The following is a 22094-nucleotide window of genomic DNA, read 5'->3' on the forward strand; positions in this document are numbered from 1 at the left end:
AAGGGGTCGGTACCCCTGGGCCCCCCTCTAGCTAGGGGCCCCCTGTGGTTGGCATGTATTTCCCCCCCCCCCCAAAAAAAATTTTTTAGCTAAAGGTTTGGTGCATGGCAGTGGGGTAGTGCTGCAGCTTCAACTATATGCCAATGTGACAATGATTAATGGTGCTGAGCATTGGGAGCGAAGGCACACTGACTGCACAAGTGTGCAGTGCATTACTGGGAGTTGACCAAGTCCCATGACACTTTGCACCAGAGGGCAGAGCCTGAGACGTGTGTGCTGAGCTCTGATTGGTGGAGCTCATTACATGCTTCTCAGGCCCATAGAGGACAGCAGCAGCAGCCTAGTCGTGGGAGGGTTTTTAGAGGCAGCACTGGGACTGTGAGGTCTCCTACAGAGTGAGGTGCAGAGGGACAAACACAGGCTTTTCATGTGGTGTGTATGTATGTGTGTGTGTGTGTGTGTGTGTATGTATAAATATATATCCCCTTCAATTACCCATTGACCAAGTTTATACTGCCTTTACTCTGTGTTTTGACAGTGTAATATTCTTAACAAGCATTAACATAATGACACAGACGTGACTGCTGGCAAACGACGCCTCCGTCCCAGAACCAATCGGATTAATTTCTTCTTATACCCCCATTCAAAGTACACAGTGGAATACATTTGTACCACTGTCACCAAATCTATATTTAAAGAATATAAATTATACTAAAGGTGCAATAACAAAGCAAATGAGATTCAATTTGTGCAACATTCCAACACAACTTAAGCGCATCTCTAAAGTGTATACTGTAAAGCAACAGATTTTCATTGTGTGAGTACATCCAACATAAAACGATGATTAATGTTTACGAAAAGCAGGCTCATTATCTTTGATCTATCCTGACGCTGGCATTTTATAGCAAGAGCACTTAAGCTGGGGCCTCTCATGGCAAAGTAAGTTAAAAGAAATGATAATGTGTTTATGAAATGTAAGTTTTAGCAGCAATTTCGCTTTTATTTCTTTAAAAAAAAAAAACTTTTGGCGAAAGAACACTCGTTTATTTTATTTTCAGCTGTCCATTAGTCGCAAAATTATTGGTGTCAGCAAATCATTTTACATTAAGCAGGTCAGCAATGGTGAAGTCACTGGAGTGCAGCAATGTCCTGAAGCAAATCAGCAGCATAAAACGGTTTTACAGTATAAATACTTTGTTGTCTGGATGCGTCAGCGACAGGTTTTCTGCTTCATTTACGGATCTATTTAACGTGCAATACCTGTAATTCAGTGTAGAATTGATCTCCATTAACAAAACACTATACCGAATAAAATGTAGTAAAGGTATGATATCTATTAATCAGAAAGTGCGTGAATTTCTGGATAAAGGAATTTGGGGTAATTTGGAGCACCACCAACCTGTAGTTAAGGGGCATATTCATCACCATCATAATTGTCTACTTTTGAAAACTAGTTTCAGGGATATTATAGGTATTAGTAGAATTTGGCATGGTGCGTAGATGAAGGGGGTGTCATGCTCTTCCCAAAGGGGGAATCTTGTTCCATACATGGGAGCAAATGTGCCTAAATGCTTGTTATGAGATATTTCTATATAACATTATTACCAATGTATTTAGTAAGTATTGATAACATTGATAACTGCAATATTGGATTTATTTGTTTGCAACTATTTGCTCTATTATTTATTTTATTTTCAATCAGCATAATATACAGAATAATAAAAGTGATGCCTAGGCAATATATTCCAAATGCAATGTAAATTCTCACTTCTCTTGTTACTATTTTTAAAACTTTGTTTTGTCCTTTATGTGCTTTAACTAAGGAATAGATGGGAACAAGTGGTTATCTGTTCCCCAATTCAGTTTTTTCAGTTACTAATAAAACATTCTCACCCTCAGCACACTATAAAGAGCATTAGCAGACACTAAGATAAGAAGACTACTGGGTAATTGTTTCCTAGAACGGCGCCCACGATATTGATCTTAGGCATCACAAGGAAAAAAATCGCGTTGGTCGCATCGCATGCGGCCAAAAAAATTGCATGCGATGCGACCGATGCGATTACCGCGATTTTACATAGGGAATAATGTTAAATGGCCCAATTGACCCGATTTCACATAGGGAACAATGCCCACAGACCCCAAATAGCCACCCTGAAGTGTGAAATGTCCCCCCCAATTGTTAACGCCACCCCACGATCAACGTCAACCCGAAGCGTGGCGAGCGCAGCGGTACGTGTCTTTCGACATTTTCATACCCCCACTGTCCACATTGGCGTGGAGTTGAGAATAGAAAGTGTGGCGAGCGCAGCGAGCCACCGAGCCCGAAGCGCGGCGAGCGGACGCGGATACCTTCACAGCTATACGCGTCCCCTCGCGGGCTTCACAGGTATCCGCGTCCGCTCGCCACGCTTCAGGCTCGGTGGTTCGCTGCGCTCGCCACACTTTCTGTTCTCAACTCCACGCCTATGTGGATAGTGGGGGTATGAAAAGGTCGGAGGACGCGTACCGCCGCCCCTCGCGGGTTCGCTGCGCTCGCCACGCTTCAGGTTGACGTTGACTGTGGGGTGGCGTTAACAATTGGGGGGGCCATTTCACACTTCAGGGTGGCTATTTGGGGTCTGTGGGCCATTTAACATTGTTCCCTATGTGAAATCGGGTCAATTGGGCCATTTAACATTATTCCTTATGTAAAATCGCTAATCGCGTCGGTCGCATCACATGCAATTTTTTGGCCGCATGCGATGCGTCCAACGCGATTTACATTTTACCATGCATTTCTATGTAAAATCGCGGACATCGCATCGGTCGCATCGCATGCCATTATAATGGCATGCGATGTACATGCGATGGGCGCCGTTCGAGGAAACAAGTACCGACTACTGTTACACAGTCTTGGTCCCTGCTGCAGAGGGATTAAGAGGTAGTTGCTGAGAGTCAATATTAGAGCCTGCTGTGCACAAATAGCAGTCATAGTGACTGCAGCAAATCACTGCCCTTGCAAATTGCTTGGTGGCTCCCTGGCTGCAGTAAATAATGTGGGAGATTCGATTTATGATGCAGGGAAGTAGGAGATCCAGAAAGATAGGCAACTCTAATCACCACTTAATTCCATTGGAAAGATTAATTTGCATTTACATTTGTACAGTGTAGTGTAGTCATTAATTATAGTAGTAAAGAAAGAGGTATTACTGATACCTCCTCCTTTCCTTTTGTCCCCAATCTCCACGCACTTTTACGTGAATCTCTTATTGAGCTCTAAAAGTTTTCCGAATTTGATTTCAGTAATTGATCCCATCTTCAGATGTAATTTGTTACTGGAACGCAAGGGCTTTGTAGCAAATAGAGATTCATGTAGCTCCCTCCCCCTATACCGGCCCTCTCTGTGCTTATGCATATACTCATTTCAAGCATAATCCAGTAACACTAGGTTAGACCCAGCATTGTAAATTTTTGCTGATACTGATTAGCTATGAAAGTGGCAGTTGTAGGGCTCATGGGGAAAGCCGATTTTCGGATCATCCATCTCGGCACCGCTGCAATATTGGATTACTCCAGTAGCTTGGTTTCCCCTGCTGCAATTTGCAGAGAGTGTAGGTGGCCATACACCCCTACCATGTATCGCAGCAGTGTATGGCCATCTGATCCCCCGCAAACTTCCCGGGACCTTTTCAGGTGGCGGGATCGCATGCGATACATTGCTTGCAGTCCTTTCACATGTGACCCGGGAGAGGGGTCAGATTCGGAGGTCTGATGCACAATCAGGTCTGATGCACACGGGACCACACATTCGACCCGATGGGACATCAAACGCATCCAAATGTGGCCTGATTTCTCAGCCCAATTATTTGAGAATGGGTGAAATCAGCCCAAATCACAGTAGTGTATGGCGTCCTTTAGATATCTAATTAACTGGGCTCAAGGGAAGTTTTTTAAAGATGAGTATGTCCCTCAGTATGTTAGTTCATAATGTTTGGTATTTCTGTATGATTTTTAGGACTTTTAAAACTGGATAGAGGGATTCCTGGTAAGAGTTCCCTTACATCCTGAATCTCAGATAACTGTTTTTCATTCCTCTAAATATCAGAAAATGCACATACTTTCTCATTAATTCTGATCTAACCTGTGGATGATTTATTTGTTTCTAAAATGATAATTGTAGTTTCTTAGTCTACCCAAATACATTTTATACTGTAGCTCCTATGTACAGCAGTGGCATAACAATAGCCCTGCAGACCCCGCGGTCGCGGGGACGCGCTGATTTATGCCTCCTCTAACATCCTCAAAAGTGTCTGCTTTTAGGGGGCGGACATTTTGGGAGGTCCATATTCATTAACAAGCCTGACAGGAAGAGAGCCGGGATAAGAGGCAAGTAGGTCTGCGGTCCCGGCGGCGACAGCGGTGAGCAGAGGGGTAGTTGTGGAGTTGGAGGTGGGGTTTACTTTAAGGGGGGCGGCCTTTATTTTAGGGGGGGGCGCCCAAAATTGCGCCCAATAAATAGTTACGCCACTGATGTACAGTATAAATTAACTGACTGTAAGGGGAGTATTTAATCTTGGGTCACGGCTGTCGAGCTGTCGAGATTGAATACACTCCTTAGCAGGGCAGGCGACAGGGGGGGTCAAAGGGGACACTCGTACCGGGCCCCAAGCTTGTGAGGGGCCCCAAGGCTCTGAGGGGCTCAGGGGATGTAAACATGGCTAGTTTATAAAGGTGCTGCCTGCCCACCTGGCTTCCTGGAATTAAACTTACATGGATCCCAATCCAGTAACCCCCCTCAGTCTGGTCACCTGTCCGGCTACCAGTGACATCGCACAACACAGCTAACCATAGGATGAACCAATGCTGCGCACTCCCATCTGCCCTGCAGAATTATATTGCATAGTGAATATTAATTATCATTTTTTTTTACTACTACTAAAAACACATTCAATGTTATTAAAATCTGGGTGTGTCGTTGGGGGGCCCCTAGAGATATCAGTGTACCGGGCCCCAAGATTTCTGTTGCCGGCCCTGCTCCTTAGTCTGCTGTAATACTGTAGATGCAAAACAATCTCCCTTCATGATTGTAATTCAGTCAATTTTTCAATTGACAGCATTGAATAGGGCCCTGCCGCAGTGGAGGATTGCATACCCCCCCATATCTGCTAAAATGGGGGTTCTATTGAAGATGGGATGTTGCCCACAGCAACTAAACTTTATTCACAATTTAGTGCAAGTGTCAAAGTGTAATTTTGTCACTTATGTGTTTTAATTGTACACATAAGAAACACATTTTAAGCAAAAAACATGCTCACCGCCTGCAAGTTGCATGGTACCTGGTGCGCCATGTGGACTCACAACTAAAGCCACAGTAAGAAAGGACACATCTGATCTTAGCTATATTAAATCTTAAAAACTACATTCCAAGAATTTCAGATGGTCACAGAATACAAATCACTTTGACATTTCTGCAAAAATGGAAATTCTAATAATGAAAGTAGAAGGGAACCAACTTTGCACAGCGGATGCACTTACAGTTAATTATATCAATAGCCGCTAAAAAATAGGAACAAATTCACTTGAGAACCGAGCTTGGCTTCAGAAAGATAAATCAAAACAAGAAGAACCCAAACGACATCTGACAAATTAAGTAAAGAATGTTCATTTCTCCTTTATATATCGCAGTGGGACCCGCATAGAGTTTATCTCAAACATGGAAGCAGTCACCCTGAGACCGTTTTAAACTCTGCATAACCTTATCTAGCTTGTCCACAAGTTTACATACAAAAAATCATTACTTGTGGCAGTGCTTCGTAAACTTGGTCCTCAAGACCTCAGGGTAAATTTACTAAGATGGGAGTTCTACGTGAAGACGTGAGGACCGAGTTTGAGAACCTGTTACCTATGACAGTTTTAAAAGCAATGAAAATCAGCATCAACAACAAACAATATCAGTCATAAACTGAAATATATATATAGAAATTGCATCAATCCACGGCATATATATATATATATATATATATATATACTTATCCATCCTCTAGGTGTGTCCTCTCTAGAGGATGGATACCATGTTGGCTGTTTGATGATAAGCCCTGAAAAGTTGTACCATTTCCTGATGATGGTCTGTGCAAGACTGAAACGATGATTGTTCTATCAATGCAATAACAAAACCTTAAAGTTGAAACCTTGACCTTGGTGAGTGCCCATATCTACTGATGTTCATTTCATCTGGTGGAACACCCCCTTAGTTTGCCACACAAGATATATACAGATATATCTATATCTATAGATAGATAGATAGATAGATAGATAGATAGATAGATAGTTAGTTAGTTAGATAGATAGATAGATAGATAGATAGATAGATAGATAGATAGATAGATAGATAGATAGATATCATATATGCAGATGTAGTCACACTTGTCTATCCCTATTCCAATGCAGCATAAAAAGGGTAGCAGTCTGTTGTCAGAATCTCCAATCTGGACTCCAGATTTGGATCCAGGCTGCACACATATCTGCAAACATTATACGCTGGTGAACAGTGTTTAAGGTCGTAGACCTCCAGCATATCAAAGTTCATCCCTTGAAAGAAGTCATCACTATATAAAATCAACTCCATGCGTAGTGGATAGTGGGGTTATGAACAGGTCAAAAATCGCTTTGGATCGCATCGATATATTGGTCGATATTGCATCCAATATATCGGCCAATATCACATCCGATATATCGGGCGCCGTGAAACTACACAAGTACCTATTATCTCCTTCACTAGATCTGAATAGATTCTTATTACCCCTGATGAAGTCCTATAGAAATAGATTTGTTTCCTGCAAGCCACAGAATTGAGGATGAGTCAATCCGTAGCTGGCAGGAGCCCCAGCGCTTTTAATTCTAGGTCCTGTATATATAAGTACCGCTCAAAGGGTAAAATTATCTAATATATATCAGCTGCAGCAAATCACACCTGTGGGTTTGCCTATACCCACAATTGACAATAGTAAAATATAAAGGGAAAAAGGTGGTCTCTTTTGATTGGAGTATACTTTTACACACATATCCAGCAGCGCAATACACACCAATCGCTTTTTCCCCTGATGAAGTCCGTGTTATGGACGAAACGCGTAGGATATTCTTCATGAATTCAAGCTAATCGGGTGTCGGATAAAAACCTCTAAAAAATGTTTTATTAACTTGTCGAAAAATGGAATAAATTATTATTTTACTTGTCTTTATTTTATTTATTATTTCATAAATATTCATACTTTTGATCTGGCGAACTTAGATATAGAGCGCACTTCTATACTCTTTTGTTTTATATATATAATTATTCCTTATGCTGATTACCCCACAATTATTCAGGATTACCCAGGCTTGCACTTCTTTTGAAGGTTCATTGACGTTCATCTGAACTTTGAACTTTTTACTTACATCCATTATGTTTTAATTTTCTGGGCATTTTTGTATTGTATTGTGTTTCTATTATTGTTTTTGTTTTATAGCACGGTTTCAGCATTATATATATTTTTTCAGGTAGAATATTGAATGTTGCTCTATTCTAGTTTTCTTTTTTCCTTATTTGCAGATTTATAAATGGCCACCCACTGTGACTGGGTAAGCCAGACACACAATGTAAGACATATGTCACAATATACTGTACTATTAGGATATCCTGCTACACATTTATCCTACTTCACAGTAGAAATCATCCTTTCATGTGTTTCATCCCATGGAGCACCAAGCCAGCTGCGGGAGTGATAAACCACCAAATGGCTGTGATTTTCAAGGTACAGCCCATATACCCCCGTACAGCCTATCCAGACTCAAGAATGACATTTTGCATTGTAGCAAGAACATAAGAATTATATTTATTTATATACATCTATATGTAGAATATTCTACTTGATTTTTCAATCTCTCTATAGCAGCAGTTCTCAAACTGTGGGTCCTGACCCCAAAGTGGGTCCCGACCTTCTCAATATGTGGTCGCGACTCCATGTTGCTGACCATCAGGCTGATGACTTTTCTAATCTCAGTCAGTGATTCAAGGAGTCTGAAAAATCTCTTGTATTGTCTGTTATTTTAGACTCCTCCAATCATGTTGTGCTTCCACAATGCTGCCATGTATGTGCTGTCTGCTGACTAGTAGATAATGGGGATGGGGGGGAGGGGATTGAGGGTCCGGACACACTTATCTCTTATGTAATATTCCTTATATATTATTGGGGAGACATTGGTTCAAACGCCATTTTTTCTTAGGTGTGGGCGATGGGTGCTATCCGGGCAACAGAGTCGTAACGGTAATTTTGGAGAGAAGGAAGAGTTGCACTGTGGATGCACACCAAAAGAGAGAGGATATTTTACAAGAGAGAAAATTATCCTGAAATATTAAAATTTATACTTTTATTGGTATTTACTAAAAAGAAGCAAGAGCAGTCCTGTGCAGATTTTTTAACATATAGAATCTAACGAGGTGATCTTCTTCTGTGACTTGTGAAATTTTTAAGAGGTTAAGACTAAATACGTATTTACACGTGGGAGATAACTCACCAAAAATAATATATATTATATAATTAACCCAATTGGTGACGAAAAAACACTTAATACAATGCCTCAATGCCCGCAATTTTTCCATTGGAAACAATGTTAAATGGGCCACAGAGCCCAAATAGTCCCCCTGAAGTCTGAAATGGCCCCCACAATTGTTAACGCCACCCCACGATCAACATGAACCCGAAGCGTGGCGAGCGCAGCGAGCCCACGAGGGGCGGCGGTACGCGTCCTCCGACCTTTTCATACCCCCACTATCCACGTCGGCGTGGAGTTGAGAACAGAATAGTGTGGCGAGCGCAGCGAGCCACCGAGCCCGAAGCGCGGCGAGCGGACGCGGATACCTTCACAGGTAAACGCGTCCCTTCGCGGGCTTCACAGGTATCCGCATCCCCTCGCGGGGCTCGCTGCGCTCGCCACGCTTCGGGCTCGGTGGCTCGCTGCGCTCGCCACACTATTCTATTCTCAACTCCACGCCGACGTGGATAGTGGGGGTATGAAAAGGTCGGAGGACGCGTACCGCCGCCCCACGCTGCGCTCGCCACACTATTCTATTCTCAACTCCACGCCGACGTGGATAGTGGGGGTATGAAAAGGTCGGAGGACGCGTACCGCCGCCCCATGCGGGCTCGCTGCGCTCGCCACGCTTCGGGTTCACGTTGATCGTGGGGTGGCGTTAACAATTGTGGGGGCCATTTCAGACTATTAGGGCTCTGTGGCCCATTTAACATTGTTTCCTATGGAAAAATCGCGGGCATTGAGGCATTTAACACTAAAATCGCGTCCAATCACACTTTTAACATTGATCCCTATGGGAAATCACGGGCATCGCGTCGCACCCGTTTTTTTAGTGCATGCGATGGCCGCGATTTTTTACCCCCGATGACCGCGATGGACATCGTGGGCGCCGTTCTAGGTAAAGAGTACCATTTTCTCTCTTGTAAAATATCCTCTCTCTTTTGGTGTGCATCCACAGTGCAACTCTTCCTTCTCTCCAAAATTACCTGTCTGCTGACTACACATGTGATGTGATGACCTTCTGCAGTAACTTGCTGGGGTCCTGTAATTATTTTTATTGTTTGATGGGGTCCCAGAGTGAAAAAGTTTGAGGACCCCTGTTCTAGAAAGTGCTATATAAATAAACAGTAGAATTTGATTGGTTACTATGGGCAACATCCCATCTTCTACCGTACCATACATGGCAGCATTGTGGAAGCACAGCATGATGGGAGGAGTCTAAAATAACGGACATTTCATCAGATTTTTCAGACTCCATCAATCACTAAGATTAAAAAAGTCATCACCCTGATGGTCAGCAACATGGAGTCACGACCCCATGCTGAGAAGGTTGGGACCCACTTTGGGGTCAGAACCCACAGTTTGAGAACCGCTGTTCTAGAAGATAGTAGATAGAATTGGTTGCCATGCGCAACATCCCATCTTCAATAGAACTCCAATCTTAATAAAGTTAACCCATTGGCTTCTGTTCCCAAGCTGATGGTCCAGCCGATATATTGCTGTACGAACAATAACATATTGGCAAGTGTGTCCCCAGCATTGGGGCCAGATTCTCTAAGCTTCAAAGTGATGAAATAGAGAGTGATAAACAGCCAGCCAATCAGCTCCTGTCTGATATTTTTCAAACACAGTCTGTGACATGGCAGGCAGGAGCTGATTGGCTGGCTGTTTATCAATCTCAGTTTTATCACTTTTGAAGCTTAGAGAATCTGGCCCTTGGACAGTATTCATCAACATAGAAAATCCTGCTACGATCCTACAAATGTGTGTCTTTAAGATTTATCCTTGTAGCGAAAGGAGAGGTGGCTGCAATACTGACATTTCTTACCTTTTATACCATAGTAGGTGGCAAGATTAAGTACAGAACAGTTGAAGATAAAACATTAGTCGAAGACAAGAGCTCATACGTTATAAGCCTTGTGTCTGAAAGTTGTTACATTTTCATTTTGAGATATAACAATAATGAGTGTGTATCCTAAAATATATAGCAAAGACTTCTATTAATCTTGCAGCAACTGTTACTGTTTCATACAAAGGGAAAATGCCAGTGCTACAAGGTCAAACAGTGTGCTATAGCCGGCTGTATTATTTTATATAATCCCAACTTTCTGGGTCAGAAATCTCAAAGCAAAAAGCACCACTTTTATAGCAGCAAACTGTAAATCACTTCAATAGTAGAAGAGCTGGGGTAATAATAAGTCCCCTCACTGACTGTTCTAGACCAAAAAGCCCCCTTCCTGCTCCATACAAAAACATGCAGTTTATTCCTGACAATACATTTGGCCTTTTTTTACCCAGTGTACTTTTTCCTGAATTTTGCACCTTAAATCAATAATAGTGTACAGGTTGAGTATCCCCTATCCGTGCATCCCTTATCCGAATTATTCCAAAAACCGTGGTTTTTGGAATCATTCGAATTTTTTTTTATTTTTTTTTTTTTAACCCCTAACCCTCTTTTCATACTTACCAAGTCCCCGGGCGTCCACAGCAGGCCTCCGGCATCTTCTCCAGGGTCTCCAGCGGTCCCAGGAATGCATTGCGCGAGTGTGCGCGCGCGCCGGTGACGTCACCGGTGCGCGCGCACACTCGCGCAATGCATTCCTGGGACCGCTGGAGACCAGGAGAAGATGCCGGAGGCCTGCTGTGGACGCCCGGGGACTGCGCGGACGCCGAGGGACGCCCGGGGACTATCAGGGGACAGGTAAGTATGGCTTAAAAAAAAATATTCTAAAAACCGGAAAATTCCCCTATCCGAAATGCTCGCGGTCCCGAGCATTTCGGATAGGGGATACTCAACCTGTACTAGATACTTGTGGTTAGTATTGCCATAATGGCCTCTCTATACCCTTCACTACCACCCAGAATGCTCTAAAGCAGTGGTTCCCAAACTTTTTGGATCATGGCACCCTACAGTATCAGAATATTTTTCACAGCACGGCACCCCTAGGCCAAAAGTTTGTTACTGAGAATTAAAAAAGTATACATTTAATTAAATAAATTGTGATTAAATTTGATCCTTAAGTCCAGTTATGTGGTGAGGAACATGATTCACTTCTGTTTACCCACATATTTTATTATTTGAAACCACAATCACTGACCATAAATAATTTGAAATGGTTCTAGACCACCAACTTGAGGCACCCCTGCAAGTGCTCCGAGGCACCGCAGATAGCCAAGACGCACAGTTTGGGAACCACTGCTCTATAGTATACCATACTCTACACTATGAACTCCTCTATACCCTACATTTCCTCACTGACACCTCTATATCTAAACCTGTTTAACAGCATTTAAATTAAAAATCTGTATTTCTGAAGCCTGGACTGTCGCCTTTAAATCTTCATTCTTCCACATCCTCCTTGTAAATGAATTATTCTTTACCATTCAGTCCTGTATCTCCTATAATACCATGACCTATCTATAACCTCTCTCTTTTCATAGAAGAAACGTAGTCTCTAGAAGAATGGAGTCTCTACAGTATGGTCCTTAAGCAGATCTGTTCGCTTAGATGCATGCACGGGCCAAAGCGAATGTACCAAACCCCACCTAGTGAATGGATCGCCCCTTCGCATGCTGAATTTGTCCACCACCCACATGCTCGTCATGACCGCATTTCCATAAGCACGTCCCGTATTTTCACGGGAACATCCATGAAACGCAGGGCATGCACATATGGTAATGACCCTGATCAGGCCGCAATGCCCCTCTCCATCCGGTGCTCAGAAGGCCAGGTGCGAGCACTCAGTGAATTTGCACGCTCCCTGCATAGGTACGCTGCCCAAATTCACGTCCAAGCGAAGCGATCTGAATAAGGGCCTATGTGTATTCTTTTTTTGGCTCAATTCTAGCCCTGTACTATCTAATAATAGTGGTACATTTGTAGTAAATTTATAAATATGGACGTTATATTGAAGATGGCAACCAATCAGGAGCTACTTCATATTTATTTAGAACTTTCTAGAAGATAATATTTTAAATCGTGGGCCACGCATCGCATACACTCGGAGCGATGTAGGAGCGTTTTCTAAGTGATCTAGTGAGATCGCTTAGAAAATGCCCTGAAATCGCACCATATGTAGGCCCCATAAGAGTCGATTATTTTGTTCCATTCTGCTGACAATGATGGATTGGTTTCTATTTTGAAGTATTAAATGTGTTTTTCATGAGAACCAAAGATCAACTCAAAGTGCACAGAAAATGGACTCGAAATCGCCAAAATTGTATAAAAGCATTCCTACTGGCCAAAACAATTCACATGCACTGGTATTATTCACAGACACCTTTGTTCCTGGGCTAATTTGCATATCCCCAATTTTAAAGCATTGTTGTGTCATTATAAGCAATGGTTATGCCGACAGAGTGGCCCACATGCTCTTCACCCATTTTTTCACCATCATATTGATGTTTCAGGCAATTCCACTTGAAACAAAATTCCAACAGATCTGTTTCTGATGCTTCTATTGAAAATATTGATATTTGGTCGATTTTCAAATCGACTATAAGTATATATGGGATAGGAATAGAACTCTATGTTACAGTATTACAGTATTTAAGGTTTGGAATTGGTTCTATAAGTAGTTCTATTGAAGTACAAAGTTCTATTTCAGTGGATTTTGAGTCTCTTTAGAAAATACCCACGACACTACAAAATCAACCAAAAAGTGATAGAACATCAACTGAAAAAACTCACAGATGATATAGTGTGCCCGAAGCATGGCGAGCACAGCAAGCCATGCAAGGTGGATGCGGTGCTACGTTTCACTGTCCATGTCGACACGACATGTGCTGACAGGCAGAATTTCATGCCCTACCATCCACTAGGCGTGGAGGGAGAATAAAATAGTGTGCCAAGCATAGTGAGGCACCCTGCCTGAAGCATGGCGAGCGTAGCGAGCCATGTGAGTCGACGCTGTGCTACATTTCAGTGTCCATGTCGACTATGTCAACATTTTGGCGGAAAAAATGTGAAAAACAGTGAAAAACACCATGTTGACCTTATCCATGTCGACATTTTGCTTGTGTAGAGCTTTTCACCTGTTGACCTAAACCCATGTTGACCTAAACCCATGTAGACCTGTCGACCTAACCCCATGTCTACTTAGACCCATGTCGACCTTTCAGAATGTTGACCTAATGCTTGTCGACCAACTTGATGTAGACAAAACGATCCCAACCCAAAACAACTACCATCAGGCATATCATAGGTGTGTTTGTGAAAACGCAGGTGTGTCCATGTGTTTTTCGGGTGGGTCACTGATGTCAGCGATGACCACTTCCAGTCTGGTTCTGCATAAAAGCTGACCATCTCTCATCGTAACCTTCTGTTTATGCTCACTTCTTCCCCTTTTGTGCCACCCCTGTCTGTCTAACCCTCCCCTTTAGACCGTAAGCTCTCACGAGCAGGGCCCTCTCTCCTCATGTAGAATATACAGTATAGACCTCTGCAACCCTGATGATTTCTTCAGTGTCCTGTTCCCTGATGTAACTATCCATATTTACCATGTACTTGTCCTAAATTGTCTTGTACTGTAATTCGTTATCTGTTTTTGCTCATTTGTGTATTGTTAAGCACTGCAGAACCTTTGTGGAGCCAATAATAATAAGAATAAGTGCTATAGCCATCACCTTGGCTTGCCCATACTCTGGTGGGTTTAACTGATGTTTTCCCAATGTCATTGGAGTACTGTGTGAGTAGCAGTGCTCCTTTACACATGAGCATACTCAATCATGTGCACATGTTTTCAAATTACAATTAAAGTTACTATAGATGCCATTGTTTGAAATGAAATGATGGTAGGGAACGGTCTACCATTATTTAATGCTATCTTACAAATGGCATCCAAAGCGTAAATTGAGCAAATTGCAGCAAGTCTGATATTATTGACCCAGTAGGGCATATCTAACATATTTTATTGTTGTGTTAAACTATTACACTTCATTTCCAATTATTTACAGGTACATGTGATATGCTAATGCCTAGTGCCATTTAAAAATGTGATCCATAAGTTTTTAATAACAGTTTTTCTATTCACCAAAGATTACATTTATAAGATACTGTATTATTGATATTATTTATTTTTAATCTTTAGAAAGGAATTATGATTTCAAAGAATATGCCATGCTCTTGCAGGGGATGGCGGAAGATTCGCCATCCGCCAGCACCCGCCAGCCAGCCGTAAGGGGACGCTCGCGCACGAGATGCGCGCGCGTCGCCTTATAACGGGGATCCCCCCCGGGTCCCCACTGCCTCGCCAAGGGTTGCCCCGGGTCCCCGCCGCCTTGCTGCCCCGCCCCCCCCTAACCTTGTCCGTCTCCCTGAAGAGGAGACGGACAGGGTTCCCGTCCCCCCGCTGACGGGAAACTGAGATGCGCGTGCGCACTACGGTTAACTCCTAACAAGACAGCTGCCCCTCCGATAAGGTTCTATTGTTAGTTAGAGCCTAGAGTATACACAAATGCAAATGGGGGTTATCGGAGCTATGACAGGTACCACCTAGGCAATTAGCATAATTAGTCCATTAAACTAATATAGTTATTAGATTGCCGCAAAAAAAGTTATTTTGTCTTTTTCCAAATAAGATGTAGACTCCAGTCACACAAGTGATTCTTTATTCAGAAAACCAACCCAACGCGTTTTGTCACAAATGACTTCATCAGGGGCATGGCTACAGGTGATACACAAATAAAACAGAATGCAATTTAAGCATTACAGATAAACGAAATGTACATACAGAATCAAAAAGGTATATAATATACATACCAAAATTTTTTGACCTCACAACAAGGTCTATATGGGATAAAAGAAGTTCTTCAAACAATTATATAAAATCTAAAAGATACAAGGTTTTGGGGTCAGAGGATAAGCAAGTGCCAAAACAACGAGAGGATGTGATACCATCAAAAGAGCCATGGGATTTCTCACCTATTAATCACTGATCTTTTTCAAGAGAGTAGGACTTTATTTGGTGTATCCTGTTAGAGTTTAACTGAGATAGATTCGCCCGGATTTGAGATGTTTAAGTTGCTTAAAAGAGGATATAATAACTTTAGTTCCTCTAAACCTGTTGAAGGTTTATTGTAGAGGAGATATGGCACGGAGTCCTCCTACCGTGATCCTAGTATTGAGCGTAAACTCCACCCACTTTAAAAGATTTTATGGGGGTACAGTAGTCCTTATTTCCATATGCACCTTCACCCCGGTAAGTGATATACCGTAGTAATAATGATCTTATTAAAAACAATTCACATCGTGATACTGCTTTTTCATTAAGCTGATTATTTAAATTATTACTTGGGCCCAGGTCAATGCCATAGTAGTAAATAATTTCTGTGGCATTTACAAAAATTGCCTCTGAATTTTGTACTCCCCTGGTGCCTTCTGGATAAGATGGATAGATAGAATATATATAATAAGTAGTCTTCTATTTTCCTTCTATCCCCCACTTCCCCCACTAACAGGGGGGGACTGACAGAGTGATGCCTAAGAAAACTCATCTAGCGCATTGAAAGGGTAACCCTATTTTGTCCTATCATTGCATATATAGATATATAGAGTACACACACACATACACATACAGTATATGTATATATATATATATATATATATATATATATATATATCAAGAGAAAAGGGGGGTTGTGGCCCTGTCTGCGCTCTAAGGTTCGCAGCACCTCTAGATACCTCGCTGTTAATAGAGGTATATGATAGACATAAAAACAAGAAAAGGGTATAGAGGTGCGCTGGTAGTTTCACAGAATGTGTGTACACACGGATGTATAATGACAAATTTTAAAAAAATTATTTCATAAAATAACATAAAACATACTGAATAGTACACATGATCCTAGTAGGATAAATTACATGTGTGACACACACTTTCCGACAGATTGTTATTATGATACAGTCAAATTCTTATTTTCTCAGTTGAAGGACCCTTTTTCTGAAAGACCCTACGCGTTTCGTCCCGATGGGACTTCTTCAGGGGTGTTAGGGTATCAATCGACAGGTGTGTCAAGGTATCTGTCACTGTCAAGGTATCATAGATCCAGAATAAAAACACAAGCCAACTGCTGTAGGCATCAATGATATAAATTCTGTGCTCCTCAATACCGTAGGTAAGATACACTGTGAGGATTCTCCTCTGGCGGGATGAGTGTGTCTCAACAGTCAGATTTTCATTTGCCTTCTGACTGTGTTTTTATTCTGGATCTATGATACCTTGACAGTATCCACTCCGATCAGGGCACAGATTCCCCTTTTTTTCCATCCAACCGGTTTATTTGAACACACCTGTCGATTGATACCCTAACACCCCTGAAGAAGTCCCATCGGGACGAAACGCGTAGTGCTTTCAGAAAAAGGGTCCTTCAACTGAGAAAATAAGAATTTGACTGTATCATAATAACAATCTGTCGGAAAGTGTGTGTCACACATGTAATTTATCCTACTAGGATCATGTGTACTATTCAGTATGTTTTATGTTATTTTATTAAATACATTTTTTAAAATTTGTCATTATACATCTGTGTACATACATTCTGTGAAACTACCAGCGCACCTCTATAACCTTTTCTTGTCTTTATATATATATATATATATATATATATATATATATATATATATATATATATAAATATATATATACCCTGTGTAAGTTTGTATGAGAAAAATTGGTACTTGTGTACAATCACGGCTCCCATCGCATGCCATCGCATGCCATATGTAGTGGCATGCGATGGCATGCGATTTTACCGTGTTTTTATGCATTTTTGTTCAAAATCGCATGCGATCGCATGAGATCGCATGCGATCTGATGCGATGCGATGTCATTTTTCACTGAAATTATGGACATGAGTTGAAATCATGTAAAATGCACCCCAAATGTCCTTTTTCACACTGTACCACCCCCACTATCAACGCCAACCCAAAGAGTGGCGAGCACAGCGAGCCCGTGAGGGGCGGCGGTACGCGTCCTACGACCTTTTCATACCCCCACTATCCACGTCGGCGTGGAGTTGAGAATAGAAAGTGTGGCGAGCGCAGCGAGCCACCGAGCCCGAAGCATGGCGAGGGGACGCGGATACCTTCACAGGTATCCGTGTCCCCTCGCGGGCTTCACAGGTATCCGCGTCCCCTCGCGGGGCTCGCTGCGCTTGCCACGCTTCTGACTCGGTGATTCGCTGCGCTCGCCACACTTTCTAGTCTCAACTCCATGCCGACGTGGATAGTGGGGGTATGAAAAGGTCGTAGGACGCGTACCGCCGCCCCTCGCGGGCTCGTTGCGCTCGCCACGCTTCGGGTTGGCATTGATAGTGGGAGTGGTACAGTGTGAAAAATGACATTTGGGGTGCATTTTACATGATTTCAACTCTTGTCCATAATTTCAGTGAAAAATTACATCGCATCGCATCAGATCGCATGCGATTTTTCCGTATACGATGCCCATCGTGGGAGCCGTGATTGTACACAAGTACCGAAAAATTTGCCGTGCATGGCGAGAGATTTTTTCTCTCGCCATGCACTCGCCCTGTTCCGGAGGTCTCGCTGCCACTCCTGCTCCCACTTTTCAATGTGGTTAAGACTCGCCGCCACTTGCGGCGAGTCTTAACCCCTGCCGCGGACGAGCGTCCGCGGCAGGGAGCTGGCAGGGAGCCGGGGGCAGCCAGGGAGATTAAAGTCTCCCTGGCTGCCCCAGAACATATGTGGAGGAGAGGAGGGCTGCCCGGGACCCAGGCAGCACAAGCTGCCCCCCCCCCCCCCCCCCATAGCCAACCGGGGACCCAGTATTCACTGCACCCGATCGTGCATATGTAATGATCGGGTGCAGTGAATATATGAATATCTAATGAGCGGCTCGAGAGCTCCGGCCCCCTGCTGGCTGCTCTGTGTAAAAAAAAAAAAATTTTTTTTAAATATATATTTTTTAAATTAAATATATATTCATGTGCTGTAAGCACATGAATAAAAATAACATGCCCCTTCACAGAAAAAAATTCCTGATTTTGTTACACCAAAAAAAAAAAAAAAACCCTTTAGTTTAAAAGTTCACATTCCAGTTCTCCATGAAAAGATGGAGAATTGCTACACGGAGAGACACGGCGAAAATCACTTAGAAAGACGGCGAAAATATCACATTGAATAGGGTGGTTCAATTTTGGAGAGCAAAATGCTCCTTCCAATGCGAAAATAGCACAAACTCGCCATAAAACACGGCAAATTTTTCTCATTGAATATGGCCCTATGTGTATATGTGTGTGTATGTATGTATGTATATATATATATGTGTGTGTGTGTGTGTGTGTATGTGTATATATATATATATATATATGTGTGTGTGTGTGTGTGTGTGTGTATACACATATATGTCTGTGCATATATATGTAAATATTTAATATATATGTCTTTATAATTGGGAGTCCTTGTACTAAAAATAATATAAGAATGTTAGCCATCATATCTGTTTTGTGTTACATTACATAGATGCAGAACTGCCCCCCTCCACCCCCTGTTTTTTTTATTAGAATGGTTTCAACCATGCTCACAGTGTGAAATTGCTGGTTAGCTTTCATCAGCACTGAGCCAAGTGTCTCGCTGCAAAGCAGAAGCAAGATCTGCTTCCTTTGTGTTTCTGTTTAAACAAAATAATAATAATTAATTCCTGAAAGTCGGATACCTCTAGAATGACCATGTACAAGAGTAAGCGCAGAAATCAGAGATGTAAGTACAATTTATTTTTCTATTTTTTTTCCCCTAACATCCTTAACTGAGAACCGTGATTCCTCATTGTGCTGGGTAGTAAGACATGAATGAATAAATGACATTCATCTCCTAGAAATACTTGGTAGTCTTTGATGCATTCTGCATAACATTCAAGGGAAGCTGTATTGATGGATTAGGGAAAATAGTTCCATTGTTACTATGGAAACTCTTAAATAAGCATCTACAGTATATTCAAATAATATGAAATACAACAGAATACAGTACGCTCAGTTGAATTTGCTATAACATATTTTCAGATGACACATTTGGTTTTGACTTACAAAGTGCAGGAATAATATCTACAATGATTACAGCAATAGTTAGCAATCCCAGATATATAAAATATAATAATAATAATAATAATAATAATAATAATAATAATAATACAGAGTGTATGTATATAGATAGATAGATAAATAGATAGATAGATAGATTATATCGTGTGTGTGTGTGTGTGTGTGTGTGTGTGTGTGTGTGTGTGTGTGTGTGTCTAATAAAGCTTTAACAACTTTAGAATATAAACTAATCATTGATCTTAAATTATTAAAGACGGGGAACAAAGTTTAACATTGTGTTATTCATTTGTGTGCATATTTTACAAGTAGTTCTCAAACATATTCTGAGACCGATACATATTCACTATTTATTTAGCCTGATGTTACAACTTGGGAGTACTGTAATCATCTGCAAATGTTAGGAGAGGAGGAGACTAGTGCATACTTTACCAGCCCTTACACAATGTATGTACCTATCCAAATTCTGTTACACAAATCTATTCTACTTATCCAAATGAAAATAAAATAAGATGATACTGTAGATTTGTTTTGAAATGTGCTCAAAAATATTCAGGACATTGAACTTACTTCTAAACATTGATACAATAAAGGCAACAAATATTATGTATATTATCATTGTCTCCAGTTCTGCTTTGCTGTATATGTATTAGATTGTCAGTATATTTTATACAATATATATTGTCAATGATGAACTGACTCTTTGATCTGGAAGTCTCATTGATCTGTCTGCTATGCAATGACAATATTGTAATCAATTACAATATATTAGCTATATATATATATATATATATATATATATATATATATATATATATATATATATATATATATAACATTACTATTTAATTATATTTGTATCCCACATCCCCTGAGAATTTATAACATTCCAATTACGTTTAATTGAATCTAGCTCTTATCCATATATTATGAGTTATAGTAAGAATAAAATCACATTTTAATTTTTTTTAATTATTTTTAACAAACCATAGTCATTTTTCAATGTTAAGATTAGATGTAACAGATAAGTATTTGGCAGTGCGGACACCTAGTCCTACTGTCATCCTTGCATCAATCAGGCGTGTTTGGTGTGAATGCCCATGCAACAGCGGTGACTGTCTCTCACAATGTCATCTCATCTACAGAGACACTATACACAATTCTCCCGGACATCCATTATTTATTGTGCTACAGTGCATCTTGGATCACAGCTCTAGCTAAAATAAATGACCAGCAGAAGAGAAAATAACCATTGGGCATAAATTAGCCAGAAAATTACATAGCACCAAATGATCCTTTAAAAAAAGTAAAAAATTGTAAATATGAATAATGATATATATATATATATATATATATATATATATATATATATATATATATATATATATATATATATATATAGCAACTGCAAAAATGCATAATATAGCACACTATTGGGTCTGCATATGTGTATATAACAATAATAATAATAATAATAATATTAAAAAAACTATTATTATTATTACTACTAGAGTATTATTATATGTTTATAGTGCTAGTATATTACGCCTACTTTACTGAGCATATTTTATCAAACATATGAGCTTCTACGCCAATGGTAATCAAAATCTAAAAATGAATTATCAGCCACACAAACATACTAGGGTACATCTTGTCATGAGCCAATGAAGCTTCTAGTATGTTTCTGGACTGTGGGAAGATTCCGGAGCACTCAGGAAAATCGTGCAGGCGAGGTGAGAACATGCAAACTACACACATATAGAGCTATGGTTGGAATCAAACCCATGACCCCAGCATTTGTGAGGCTCCAATTTTAATGTGTTCAAAGATGTTTCGATGATCTTTATTTAAAAAAAAAAATCTAAAAAACATTGAATTCTTGTTTTATTTTTTATTTTTTATATTGCCTAGTGTTTGGTGTGGCCAGGAAAATACTGACCCTGCCTGCAAGTCCTACTTGGTAGAGATAAGAAAAAATAAGCCCCCAAGTTGCAGGAGGACTTTTTTTTCTTTATCAACCTGGATGCAATTGTACACTGATCAGAGAATTTGCGTCTAGCCTAGCACTGGTGGCTATGGCCATACTTCTCTAATGCTGTGAGGGTGGAATGGGGAAAAAGGAACCAGGATGTGGCCATACATATGTGGTTAGGTAGGCTTAAGGACCCTGTAGATTGCCATCTGTTGTGGGAATACAAGACACAAATGTTGATGGTAACCATAGGCAAACACAGGAAGGGGGGGGGGATGTTCTGGTGGCCCAGAAACCCCCCTCCTCTTGGCAAGTGTCTTAAATTATTGCAACAATAGCACTGGGATGTAGTATGATCAATAGAACTGCCACCACATCATGCAGTGTAAGGGACAGAGCAGAGCTGCTGCACATGCCCAGTGTACCAGCTTCTTCTACCACAATTACTGTATGTGTGGATCTGAGCCCTCAAACATCGCAATGGACCAGAGATCAGCTGCCAGGAGGAAGAGACAGG

At 41.1% G+C, this 22094-nt stretch overlaps 1 protein-coding gene across 9 annotated transcripts in view; it reads left to right on the forward strand.

Annotated features, from left to right (window-relative positions):
- RALYL (RALY RNA binding protein like) overlaps positions 1 to 22094 on the forward strand; it is a 589572-nt gene that overhangs the window by 407314 nt on the left and 160164 nt on the right. For 2 of the 9 annotated variants that reach the window (XM_083187346.1, XM_083187348.1), the window contains exon 1: positions 19112 to 19270. The exons of 6 other annotated variants lie outside the window; for them this stretch is intronic. In XM_083187346.1, the coding sequence (XP_083043472.1) occupies positions 19234 to 19270 (37 nt within the window). In that variant the 5' untranslated portion in view covers positions 19112 to 19233. Of the gene's footprint in view, positions 1 to 19110; positions 19271 to 22094 lie in introns of those variants that run through there. One more of the 9 variants, XM_083187347.1, reaches the window with a different exon arrangement.

This window comes from Crinia signifera, chromosome 5, assembly GCF_055691185.1.
Source record: "Crinia signifera chromosome 5, ASM5569118v1, whole genome shotgun sequence".
NCBI classification, from domain to species: domain Eukaryota; kingdom Metazoa; phylum Chordata; class Amphibia; order Anura; family Myobatrachidae; genus Crinia; species Crinia signifera.